Source organism: Pan paniscus, chromosome 7 (assembly GCF_029289425.2).
Source record: "Pan paniscus chromosome 7, NHGRI_mPanPan1-v2.0_pri, whole genome shotgun sequence".
In the NCBI taxonomy this organism is placed as follows: domain Eukaryota; kingdom Metazoa; phylum Chordata; class Mammalia; order Primates; family Hominidae; genus Pan; species Pan paniscus.
This window is the reverse complement of record NC_073256.2, coordinates 116,737,078-116,750,867: the sequence shown is the minus strand read 5'-3', so window position 1 is coordinate 116,750,867 and position 13,790 is coordinate 116,737,078. Positions and strand designations below refer to the sequence as shown.

Below are 13,790 nucleotides of genomic sequence, written 5' to 3'. Positions count from 1 at the left end.
ATTGTTCAAAACTGCACACAACAAAAACATATCGTAATTCCTTTCCCTCAGTTGAATAAACCCTGTGTTTAAAAAAACTAAAACAAAGCCTGTTGTAAAGTCTGCAATCTGTCTTATGCATCTCATGTCTTTTCCTTCCAGATTTTTCCCCCGTTCCCTAGTTCATGTGACTAATACCTTCATAATCAATTTACCATCTTCCTATCAAAACAGTAATGTGTTTTAAACCTGCTGTGACTAATTGTAAAATAAAAAATTAGTATGTCCAAACTGGAATAGCTGGAGTTAACCTCATGAGCCATGTTTCTACTATTCTTGCATTTTTTCTGGCATTATATCTCATGCCCCAGAACACAGGGGTGAATACATGACCCAACCTGGGCTGCCACTGGGCCAATCATAGTACCTAACCTTCCTGACCATAGTGACTGTCCAAGAGGTCGGCACATGATTTAAGACAGTCAAGCAAAATCCTCTTCAATTACATTTTTTTTTTTTTTTGAGACAGAGTCTTGCTCTGTCACCCAGGTTGGAGTGCAGTGACGCAACCTCGGCTCACTACAACCTCTGCCACCCGGGTTCGAGCGATTCTCCTGCCTCAGCTTCCTGATTAGCTGGGACTACAGGCATGTGCCACAACACCTGGCTAATTTTTGTATTTTTAGTAGAGACGGGGTTTCACCATGTTGGCCAGGCTGGTCTTGAACTCCTGGCCTCAGGTGATCTGCCCACCTCGACCTCCTAAAGTGCTTCAATTACATTTTCAATAGGCACTGGATAAGACCTGTTTTTCTTTGATCATAGAGAATTAAGTATGTGAGTTCAGAGGTACCCCAGCCATGTACAAAACTGTCAAGAAATCTGTGTTCAGTAACAGAAGGTTAAACCAACATGAAAAGATGGCATCCTGATAATGTGGAATCTCTGGTTCTAAGTCATTCTGAAGAAAAGATCCATCTTTGCCTTTACCATTTTGGTTACGGGATTCAATAAGTAGTCTGCCACAACTGGTTTTTAAACTGAAAATCATTTGAATATAGTTCCTGTCTCTTGCAATTGAAGAGTCCTTTCTAATTTAATTTAGGAATGTTTATTCGCTAGTAAAGAAATCACCTATCAATTTGGGGAATACCAGGCAATTGGTTAGTAGTTGTATGTGCCCTGCCCTAGCAACATCATTGCATAGACTGCATAGATCCCACAATGCTTTAAGCATATCATGAGACTTATTTCCCTCCTTTCTCAGGCTTACTTCTTCAAGAGCTGTTCAACTTCATTGCCTTCCTAGCTCACCTGACTCTCAGTCCTTCTATTAGTATATTCACTGGTCATTATCCCACTGATTCTCTGCCTAAGCCAGCAGATTTGAAGATGCTATTGATTTTTTTTTTCTTTTTACTCCTCTGATCAGAAGGAGGAAAGACTTCTTTCACTATCTCAGCCAATACCTTTCTTAGTTTAAATTGGCTCCTTGGGATCTGCAGGACAGTGCTCTGGTGGCCTTGGACCACCCAGTTCTCCTCCTTTTTTCACTTGTAGTTCTTAAGAATAATTGTACAACACAACATCTTAAGATAGGAAGGGACTGACCAAAACAGCTCAAGTTCTGTTCCAGTCCCGACCAGAAACAGTACACTGTAATGCTTTAGCCAGCAAGTCATATCACCATGGAATATAAAACCCAGAGAGAGATGTCTTCCAGGGACCCTCAGGTGTAGTGCAAGTGCGGCATGCACAGATGAGACACCATTTAACCTGAGCACCTTTCTGGAGTCTGGGGGACATGAAGGGGACAAATCACACTGAATCCTAGGCTTCTATTGTCCCTTGATGCCTATCTGTGAGCATAGTCATAAATCTGCTTCATGTAACTCACTGCATGTGAGTGTGTTCTGTCTTACTGGACAAGTTGGTAACCATTGCACAATGAATCTGCGCCACAGGATAATCATATCTGAACTTTACATGAGAGGTTTTCTCTAGGTAATGCTAAACTTTCAGATAATAACATTCCAACACAACAGTATTCTCCAAAATATGTGGTGCACAAAGCTACAAGAACACCCATAGGGTGTTCCTGGCCTGAGTCCAGGAGTTCGAGACTAGCCTGGCCAACATGAGAATATCCACTTATACTAACTTTCATCTAAAAATGAGAAACACATTTATTTATTTATTTATTTATTTATTTATTTATTTAGAGATGGAGTCTCGCTCTGTAGCCCAGGTTGGGTGCAGTGGCGCAATCTCGGCTCACTGCAACCTCCACCTCCCGGGTTCAAGCAATTCTCCTGCCTCAGCCTCCCGAGTAGCTGGGACTGCAGGCACGCGTCACCACACCCAGTTAATTTTTGTGCTTTTAGTAGAGACAGGGTTTCACCATGTTGGCCAGGCTGGTCTCAAACTCTTGACCTCAGGTGATCCGCCCACCTTGGCCTCCCAAAGTGCTGGGATTACAGGTGTGAGCCACTGTGCCCAGCCATAGTTTATTAATATTTAATACAGTAGACTATCATTGGAGTCCTTCCTCATGTCAGAAGGCCACAGACAACAAAGTATACAAAGGAACAGGAACACTCAACAACAAGAAAGAATTGCCAAGGGCTCTTCAATCCTTCATTTGTTTTCAGTTAATTGTGGCATATTACAATTTACCATGTACAGTTAATCAGGTTTAAAAATTTTATTATTTTAACTAAATTAATACTCATAACCTGTATACACACTTTAAAAATATTCCTGTAAAACACACTCAAAAATATGGATTAAAGACAAAACTAATTTATTTGAATAAAAAAGGCAATACTATCCCATTAAACTGAAATAACTCATTTTACAAGGAAGATGAAAATTTACTAGCCTTATGTCAGCAAACCTTTGCAAAATAGATGGGACTGAAAAATAAGTATCCTGAGTACAGTCAATGATGCCCTTTTCATCTCTTCAATATGATGTATCTCAGTGAGGCAGCTTTCCAATTATGTCAGCCATTAAAACCAACAATTGGAATAAACTTAATTAAAAATTAAACTTATAAGTTGTTATAACAAAGTATTAAACAAATATTTAAAAAGTAATACCATACAGGCTGGGTACAATGGCTAACGCCTGTAATACAAGCACTTTGGGAGGCCGAGATGGACGGATCACTTGAGGTCAGGAGTTCGAGACCAGCCTGGCCAACATGGTGAAACCCTGTCTCTACTAAAAAACACAAAAAGTAGCCACGTGTGGTGGTGGGCACCTGTAATCCCAGCTACTTGGGAGGCTGAGGCAGGAGGATTGCTTGAACTCGGGATGTGGAGGTTGTGGTGAGCTGAGATTGCGCACTGCACTCCAGCCTGGATGACAGAGCGAGACTCCGCCACAAAACAAAAACAAAAACAAAAAAAAGTAATACCATGCAATATTATACCCACTGAAACATTACTGATGTATTAAAATTCCATCTGAATAGTACAACTTAAATTATAATAAAATTAAAATAACCTTACACGCTTTATTACATCAAATAGTGATACATATAGTTAATGTATAAATCAATAACTACTACGGATGCTTGCTCAAAAAATTACTAATAGGCGTGCACTAAGAAAAACAATTGAAGACTACTATTTTAGGGTTAACTATTTTTAAATAGTTTATGTTTTCGGTATTTGTTCTAATTTATTCCTTCTTAGTATTCAGTAACGCTTTTAACAAAATGTTAGCCTGCCTCAGCTGTGCTGAAGGAAACCAAGAAACCATGTTTTGGGGTGGGGATGGGGGTTCTTATTTCCCCCTCCCTCTTTTTGTTGTTTTGTTCCAAGTTTGGGCCAGCATGTTCAAAAGTGGGACGGGAGTGAGGTAGTGCTAACAGTAATGGAAGTCAAATAACTCCAATAGGGTACAGAAGTAGAAGCAATTTTTCAACATAATTTACCTTCTAAAGCTTTCTCTTCTGAGAAAATTTAATGAAGTCTATGCTCTACCTTCAAAGTAAAAATAGAAAGCAAAACTTGAACACATTAGAAGAAACCATACACAAATAAATCTGCTTTACAATCCTAGAAAAATAAAAAGTGAGCCAAAGATGTAAGGACCAAGAATTTTTTAAAAATTAAATATGGAATAATTGCTACTCTCTCAAGAAAAGGATCCAACAAGATAGGACATTATATGTATGTTAAATAAAGTGTAGTACATTTAAAAATAAAAATAAATAAACCCAGTTTGCTTAACAAACTGAACACTTTGTTAGAATTAATCATCAAATACCAATGATAAAATACTCCGCACGGCACACATGGAGACATACTAAATAAAGTGTAATTACATCTCTTTATGAGCTAATGATTCACTTCAGGAGTTTTCATATGAACACTAGCAATGCAAGAAATTCAAATATGTGGTAAATGTCAACTAAGTAATGCATTTGATAGATACGGCTATAAAAGATTGTCATGAGATGACCGAGGGATGCTTCACGTTTATGAAAATGATAGCTATCATCAGAGATAATTCATATTTATCATCTTCATAAACTATTACCTTCATAAAACATGAAACATTAAAAAAACAGAGTTAAGGAAATTAAGCCTATGGCTACAATCATCTACAATATGGGTAACATATCAAATAATCATCTAGCATCTGTTGAAGTCCTTTAGAAAATTAATCTTAGAAATATTGTCTAATTATAAATTATGCTGATTACCTAGAATAGTGCAGAAACAACTTATGAAATAATTTTAACTTTGTATATCATTTTAAGCTCTGCAGACTGCTAATACTTTTTTCCCTTGAATTTTGATTTAGAAATAAAAATAATTTCTTACAATGTACAAAACAACTTAGTAAACATATATTTTCATTAAATTCTCTGACGACTTTCTGAATTATATTTTCAAGTTATTTTACTTTAGATGTACTTCATTAGATAGACTTTATTTTATTTTCAACCTTTTTCTGTTCCAAAGTAGTAAAATTTTTTAAAACCATCTTTTATCCCTGATAAAATAAATTGCATATTATATAATAGTGTCTACCTTCATGCTTTAATATTTTCAAATGACATTTGTAAAGAAAAAATAAAATTTTAGGGTCCTCTAACCATCTGAATGAACCCCTCTTTTCAGCCAGGGCATTCCAAAGTTAACCTGAAAAACTGGTTCCCTGTATGAGAAAAATAGGAGGCTTGTCATGAGAAAATTATACATTTTTTGATCTCTTAGATTCTCTAAAACAGTGCAAAAAAAAAAAATACTTGTCCCACATAAATACTTGTTTGTGGAAAGAAAAATAACTAAATGAATATATAATGATACATAGTCTTATCTTCTTACCTCTGTCTTAAAGAAGAAATGATTTTTCCTGATCGTTAAGTCTCACATCTGTGCATGGGTTTTATATCTTGCTTACCTGTGATCTCACTGTATAAATTATCCTCAGCCTTTGTGGTATCTCCAATTTTGTCTCCTTGTCTCTTTACATCTCTATTTCTATACACATACCCCAAGTGACTATATAATCAAATTTCTTGAATGATTGGTGTACATAGGTTGTCCCTCCTTCTTCAATTCACATCCATTCCTTAACAACTAAAGGTCCTCTGGCCAACTGACCACAGACTAACAGCCTATTTTTCAGCCTCATTGTTCTTGATGATTCTACAGCATGTCATGCACCTTCTTCTTGAAACTCTTTGGAATTGTGTCACACATATACATGTAGCTTTGTTGCCTACTTCTCATAATGACGCTTCTGAACTCCCTCCATTGGCTCCTGCTCCTTACTCTACCATTAAAGAGTTCCTTTGAATGTAATTTTGCACTCTCTTCTCATCCTGCTCTGTATGGTCTCCTGAGAAATCTCAACCACTCTGTGGCTTCCACTATGATCCATATGTTGATGACTCCCAAGTCTATATCTCTTACTGTGAAATATCTAAGCAACACTAAAAACATTTTTTTAACCAGCTTTGTCTTGTGATGTGCATACTAAAAGGAAAATATTTTTATTCTCTATTTTTTTCCAAAATTCAGCTTTTGATTTTCCATTTTAAGTTACTATGGTGGAAGCAGCTAAATAATCTCTACTATCCACTCTCCCTTTCTTTCTTAGTTAGAACATACAAGTTGTAGCCAGGTACATGGCCTTAAAGATTACATACTACATTTGCAAGACCTCTTATGCAGTTAGACAGGACCATGTAACTAGCTTCTAGTCAAGAGTATATAAACAAAATGGGGTGTGCAACTTCTGGGTAGTGCTTAATGAGGCAGAAAGCACCTTTTTCTTTCACTGTACTCATTTATGCTCACTGAAATGCAGACTTGATTAACTGCTGAAGCCACCATCATGAACCATGAGGAAAGCCTGGCAATGAAGGCCACTCAAAGTAGAATAAAAAGCTTCCTGATCTTGAAAGATCATAATAGCTTTAGGGTGCGTGCTTAAACTCTCTAATGAGAGACAAAATTGGATCTTGTTTAAAGCACTGTTATTTAGAGTAGTCTGATATTTTCAGCCAAACTTAAGCCTAAACAATATATTATTAAACTTCGGCATAAATTTAAAATATTACACCTTGAAATGAGGTCAGCAAAAAAATGTAATTAGAAATATTCTACTCAGGCCAGATGTGGTGGCTCACACCTGTAATCCCAGCACTTTGGAACGCCGAGGCGGGCAGATCACGAGGTCAAGAGATTGAGACCATCCTGGCCAACACGGTGAAACCCCGTCTCTACTAAAAATACAAAAACTAGCTGGGCATGTGGCACGTGCCTGTAGTCCCAGCTACTCAAGAGGCTGAGGCAGGAGAATCGTTTGAACCCAGGAGGTGGAGGTTGCAGTGAGCCAAGATCACGCCACTGCACTCCAGCCTGGGCGACAGAGTGAGACTCCATCTCAATAAATAAATAAATAAATAAATAAATAAATAAATAAGAAATATTCTACTCAATAACCAAAGATGATTCTCCAAAGACAGATTCTTTAAAAACAAATAACAATAATCTAAAGCCTTTTATTATCTGTAATATAAACAATGTACTTTTTAAGATTTCAAGATTTTTCATATTTACTTCTCTTGGAGACCTAGGCATAAAAGATAGATTTTCCATATGCCTGATAAAAATGGAAACATCTGAAGGATCATTTTTTTTTTCATTTTGGTAGAAGCCTTAGTATTCTGGAATATATTTAAGGATATATCAAGGCCAAAAAATATATACCAACAGTAGTGTTTCACTTTTGAGTCTCATCCAGGAACTTAACTGTGCATCAGTGAAGTGGCACTCAAATAAAGAAAGGTGGAACCATCAATGCCATTATGAAACACGATCATAAAAGGTGTTTCCCAGTAGTATCTATCTTGGTAACTCTGATGCAAAATCTTTCACTATCTTAGTGCCACGGGACAGGGCTGCAAATTTAGAGTAATTCCTTAGCAAAAAAAAAACGCACTGAAGTTGGCTGGCTATATATTAGGTATTAGAGATGAAATAGTAGATGACAAAATTTGCACAGACCTGATTTGCAGGACTGCCAATGCCATGAAAGAAAGAAAGCAGGAAATATTCAGAGTGAAAGAAGGAAATAATCGCAAAGTGCCTATACTCTGGCAGTTTCAATTTTTAAAAAGTCTTATTAAATATCTTTTTAACCTTGGATAAGTTGCTTGATCTCTTCCTATAGTCTGGCAATTTCAATTTTTAAAAAGTCTCAATAAATATCTTTTTAACTTTGGATAAGTTGCTTGACCTCTTTGTGACTCAATAGTCTTAATTATAAAATGAAAGGGTTACAGTATATCATTTATTTCTAAATATATATATATGTATACATATAGATACAGATATGTAGATAATTCCAAATCATTTATCCACAGATGTCTACATGGCTCACTCCCTCTCCTGCTTCAAGTATCTGGTCAAATGTGAACTTTCAGTGAGCCCTATCCTCACAACCATAATTAATTATCATCCCACGGTTCGATAAGGCTCTGCACATTTATTTTCCTTTATTCTCTTTGTGCTTCATTTTGGCATGTTTCCATCACTATGTCTTCAAGTTAATTAATTTCTTTTTCTTGCAATATCTACTACTCAACATCTAATTCCACTAAATTTTTTTATTTCAGATATTTTATTTTTCATCTGTATAATTGAGTTTGGCTCTTTATATATTTTCAATTTCTCTCCTCAATGTGTCCAACTTCTTGTAAATACCTCAACATAGTTATGACACCTGTTTTAACATATAGGTATTTAATATACCTGCTAATTCTATCATTGGTGTCATTTCTCAGCCTATTTCTATTGGCTAGTTTCTCTCCTGTTTGTAGTTCTCACTCCTTTGCACCTCTAGTAATTTTTTATTGAATGTTTGGCACTGTTATATTTAAGTTGTTGTATGTCTCCATCTTATTGTATTCCTTTTAATGATGTTGGGCTACAATAGTATTGTATTCCTTTTAACAGTAACAGTTACTCACTATTTTGTTTCCTTCAGAGGCTGATTTACAAGCTTGTTTAAGGTGAGTCTAGGGTAGCCTTTACTCTATAGATAGTTTAGCCCCACTACTGAGGCCTAGCCCTTCTGGTCTCCACTGAATGTCCTAAATAACCAATGAGAATTATATATGATGGACAGTAGGAACTTCAATGCCTTCCACCCTGTGTAAGGATGGGAATCATTAAGATCGTAGCTCCGAGGTTATTCCTTGCCAAACCCTGTGAGGTCTCATCGCCATGCATTCATGTCTTGCTATTCAGCAAACTCTCAAGAACTCTATTGTTGCTCCCAGGGGCTCTTTCTCTGCATAGCTTTCTTCATCTCTGGAATTTTATTCCATAATTTCTAGTCATCTCTGCCTCCCTAAACTTCAGTTCCTGTCTCTACAACTCAGAAAGACTGCTGAGCTCAGTTTGAGATGTCCTATTCTGCCCTGTATTCTGAAACTTGCCTTGAGGCAGAAAGCTAGGGAAATCCTAGGACTCACCTTTGTTTCCTTTCTATGAGGAATCACACTCCTGCACTGCCTATTGTCCAATGTCCAGAAACTGGGGAATTTTCCCCATATATTTTATCCAGTTTGTTAGTTGTTTACAGCAGGAATATAAATCTAAACCCTGTTACTCTATCATGGCCAGAAGCTAAAGTTCTATATTTTGAATTTATAGTATTATCTACCAAATCTACATCATTATCACGTCTTCATTTATTACTATCTTAGCAATAGTCAAGGTGTCTTAAATTTAAAAGGCTTCTATTATTTTAACTCTGTATTTATTATGTGAGAAGTAATATATAAACGTGTAAGATAAAATGGTTTATATCTCTTAAGTATCATTTATGGAGTATTCTGCTTGTTAAGTTTTCATCTCCATCACAGACATTTTCATCAAGAATTCCAAATTAAGGTTTATAACATTTCAAAACCTAGGGTAAACAAATGGCATAGCTCTTAGGGGTTTCATTGTTTTGAAGGATATACAGATTCTCTGGAAGATTATTTAGAATTCTGTGATAATAGATTATCTTCATGTGGAACAGCAAGTTTTTATTCTGGCTCAGTCTGCCCTACATGACTATATCATTGAAATAGTGGCATTCTGCTGTTAACACATTCCGAGCCATCAAGCACAGGTCCCCCTGTAGCCAGCCACTTAACATTGGCTGAGTTTGGAAGAGGAAAAGGTCTGCTTCTAACTGAATAATTAAAAAGCAAAATCAAACCCAGTGCAGTATCAGCAGGTCTTTGTATTCATGTGTCAAAACCACTATATATAACTTGTTGGGGATGAACTTAAAATCAACATTGGACCATAGGCTGTGATGATATAAATTTTAAAAATAATTTTAATAAGAACTCAGAAATAAAATTAACATTAACATTTCTCCACTGTAACATGTAGTTAAAAAATAAAATGTGTATTTTACAACAATGTGATTATACCTAATGCTACTGATTTATACCTAATGCTACTGAAAATGGCTAAGATGGTTAATTAACAAACAAAAACCAACAACCAAAAAAGGTAGGCAGATGTGCAAAAGACTATGAATACCTTAACAAACTCATTATAATTTATGATGCAATATAAATAATAATTAAAACTGATTGATAACTACATTTAGATGTATGTACTCACTCTAAGAAATCATAAAATATATTTTTATTCTAAAAAAGAAGACTGTATCCTTTAATTAAAAATAAAACAAAGTGTTAAAACATAATTCTAGGTAAAGAAAATGTTTAGGACAGAGTATTATCAAGAAGAGTACCACTGCCAAGTTCCCCAGAGAATTAAAAATAGTGGGCACCCAAGGGGAAAGAAATAGAATTCATAAACAATAAATGTTATACTCAAGGCCTTTTACCTTTGGTGACTGCTCACAGTCACCAAACAGGGCAATCACAAGCATTAGTTGGATGCCTATTAATTTTTATGCAAGCTTGAGTAAGAATATACATTTGGTGAAATAATAATGTCCTTATCTATAAGAATAATATCTATAGGATATCTGATGGTTCTAAAGGTGGGGGAACACCAAAGACATAAAATGCAATTATCCTTAATTCTAAAGAAAAGAACCATAGTTCATATTAATAATTTAAAATTAAAAAATGTGTTATGTTTTCATATTTTATAAAGTAATTAATGATGAGAAATTATGTTTTCAGCTTTTATTTTCCCTCACTAACAATTATTAATTTCTTATAAAAACATAAAGTATAATAAAGAAGGCAAAATAATTATCAGATCAACTGATATCATTTATGAATTGATATGTGATTGGTATGAGTTTACATATAAACTTCTCCACACATATACAGATGCATTTCAAAATCTGTGATCGCATATTCTAAATAGTTCTATATCATCTATTTTCATTTACATTATAAGCATTTTCTGTCACCGTTAATTATCCTTAACCATTATTTTAAATATGTGGTTTATATGCATGTAAGGTAATTCTTACCATTTTTTTTCACTAATGGACATTTATTTTCTTAACTAAAAGGTGATGTTTATAAACCTTTATGTAAATTAACAGCTCAATTATAAACCTTTATGTAAAACCTAAACTCTAACTCTTAAACTTAACATGACATTTAAAGGAAAGAATATTTAATTTTATAATAAAAACTCAACACAAACTATATAATCTTTTTGTGATACAAAATGAGGCACAGGCATTTTTGTCAATTGATAAAATCTCAACAAAGTAAAAGGCTTGTGGCTATGGACAGGTGGAAGTCTAATGATTCCACAAAATAAACATAATTAATGTCATATTTTAGGAAAAATCATAGAGCACAAAATAATAATACTTATGTATAAAATACCATAAACAAATTTATTTTAGCATTTTGGTTGTTAAATACGACTTAAATACTACAATAGCTAATTTGAATTTCCTTGCATATATGATTATATTTTAAATTCTTTAAGGGTAGGGATCTTCTTAATATTTCTGCCCTCAATTTCACTTAGAACAGAGTCTTGCCCATAACAGACTTGATAGATGGTTCTGATTTACTGAAACTATAAAATCTTTATCAATGTGGTTGGGAATATCTGCGTTATAAGAAATAAAGCTAAAGAAAAGACATAAAATTACCCAAAGAAAAGTAGCCAATTATCATAAAAATTAGAGGTTAAGAAGAAAAAACAAATCACAAAATAAAATCATAAAAATTCTTTTTTAATTATATATTGATGAATTATATATGTAAAATTCTTTTTATTACACAAAAGGAAATAAATTATTTTATAGAAGGATAGTTATACTTTATATTTGCATAGAAGATCTAGCAGAGAGTATGAGAGAAAGGGGAGGAAAGATGATTAAGGTGTACTGTCGTTTTCAAGAATTCACTTAAAGAAGGAACATACTATTGAGAGATAATTCTCTATGGGTCTTTTAAGTAGAGGTAGTGATTGTCATTGTTCCCTACTGTGTTTTTAAGGATATTTGCATAGCGAACAGTCTCAGAAGATAGAAATACGATCCTGCTTCTGTGCAAAGGGCAAGTGTGCTCACACCCTTGCAAAGGAGACACAGCGCCTCCCTCTGGAGAATAGGGCAGGCACGCTTTCTATCCATTATAAAAGGTTCAAGTTCCCTAAATTCAGAATTCTTGGCCCTCTTCATGCCACCTTATGGAAACTGGGCTCAGGGCACTAACACAAAAAAAATGCTAATACTGTGATTATTGCTAATGTTGTGGATAATAAAGTTCTTTGTCTCCACTCAATGAGTCTCATGTCTTTGGCCAGCATCCATGAAATTGTGGATGCTAACTTGCTAGCTTAGAAGTAGAGTACAATCATAGTCCCTTTACAGTACTTGACACATACCTGTTACCGTTTTTGTTTTTACAGGGCTGCTGGCATATTCAGAGGCCTGATATGATTGCTGCTTTGCCAAGGGTGCACTTCCAATAGACACCTCATCCTCTTTCCTTCTACAAACTGGCATAACAAGAGGAACAGCTACCACAGGCTGCTGGAAAGAGACAAAATGAAAAACTTTTTAGTTTTTAGTTTTTCACTATTTCTTAAGCAGCAAAGGTTAAACATGGCAATACTGAGGACAGTCCTTCACAAGTTGGGGCTGAGACTTCATTATTGTAAATCAATCAATCTCTCCCTCCCTCATCTGTCCCCACAGCCCCGCTTTTTTTTTTCTCTCTCTCTCACACACACACAGACACACACACACATGCACACACAGAGCAATGCTTATCCACTTAAATTTTAAATTAAAATTCTGAGTGAAAACCAAAGAGCCTGTAAGTACCCAGAAAATGTAAGTTTTAGTAAGAAGTATTAAAATAATATGGAAAGAGCAAGTTAAAATTAAAATTCACTTTGAAAATTATGTTTTCAAAAAATGGAAAAGTATCCTTATAAAGTTATCCTTATAAAATGGATCCTTAAAAAAAATCCTTATGTTTTTAGAAACATACTTTTACAAACTGATTATGTACATGTTAATATGGATAGTCCAACTTTTTTGAAGAATACTGAAAATCTCTATATTTTGTCTGACAAAAGATATCCTTAGCATATTCAGAAAGCACAGAAAAATAACTAGTTAGAGAAAGCTGGAAAATATTATGATCCTCTATTGAATGCATGAGGGCTGAGCTGGACAATAAAGCAGCTGTTTCATCTTTATTCACTGAAATAAAGTCTGATGTTACTGATGATGATGCCCAATACAATTTTGTCATATTATTGGCAAAAAAAGTTTTAAGTTTGCCACAGGATCAAAGATAAATGCTGAAGTGGGTGGAAAACAATCATCAAACGTTGGGTTTTAGCCACAGTTTGAGAAGGAAATTTTAGCTTTGGAAACAACAGATGATAACTGTAACACAGCTGTATCAGATGGTGAATCTGGCGGCGGTTGGTCAGGCTGCAGTGTAGTCTAAGGTTATCTTCAGTACCACAACCAAAGTTTTACAGATCCAACCTTAAGCCTCACCCAACTTAAAATACTCAATATAATGTACATTATAAAAAAGTATTTCAATGAAAACATGTTTATTATATAACTATGTAATAAAATCAATCATGTTCTGAAACATGGAAAAGGGCATATTATTTTACAAGTTGCTAGTCACACTGAGTAAAAAAAAGGAAAAGAAATTAGAGGCTGGGCGCGGTGGCTCACGCCTGTAATCCCAGCACTTGGGAGGCTGAGGCGGACGGATCACGAGGTCAGGAGATCGAGACCATCCTGGCTAACACGGTGAAACCCCGTCTCTACTAAAAATACAAAAACAGAAA

General features: G+C 35.0%; 1 protein-coding gene across 5 annotated transcripts in view; it reads right to left on the bottom strand.

Annotated features, from left to right (window-relative positions):
- The window catches only part of VPS13B (vacuolar protein sorting 13 homolog B), an 868,795-nt gene that overhangs the window by 481,759 nt on the left and 373,246 nt on the right, over positions 1-13,790 (bottom strand). For 3 of the 5 annotated variants that reach the window (XM_055116771.2, XM_057303059.2, XM_003821696.5), the window contains exon 21: positions 12,354-12,501. In XM_055116771.2, the coding sequence (XP_054972746.2) occupies positions 12,354-12,501 (148 nt within the window). The remainder of the gene's footprint in view (positions 1-12,353; positions 12,502-13,790) is intronic. The other 2 variants (XM_063606452.1, XM_055116773.2) reach the window with 1 other exon arrangement.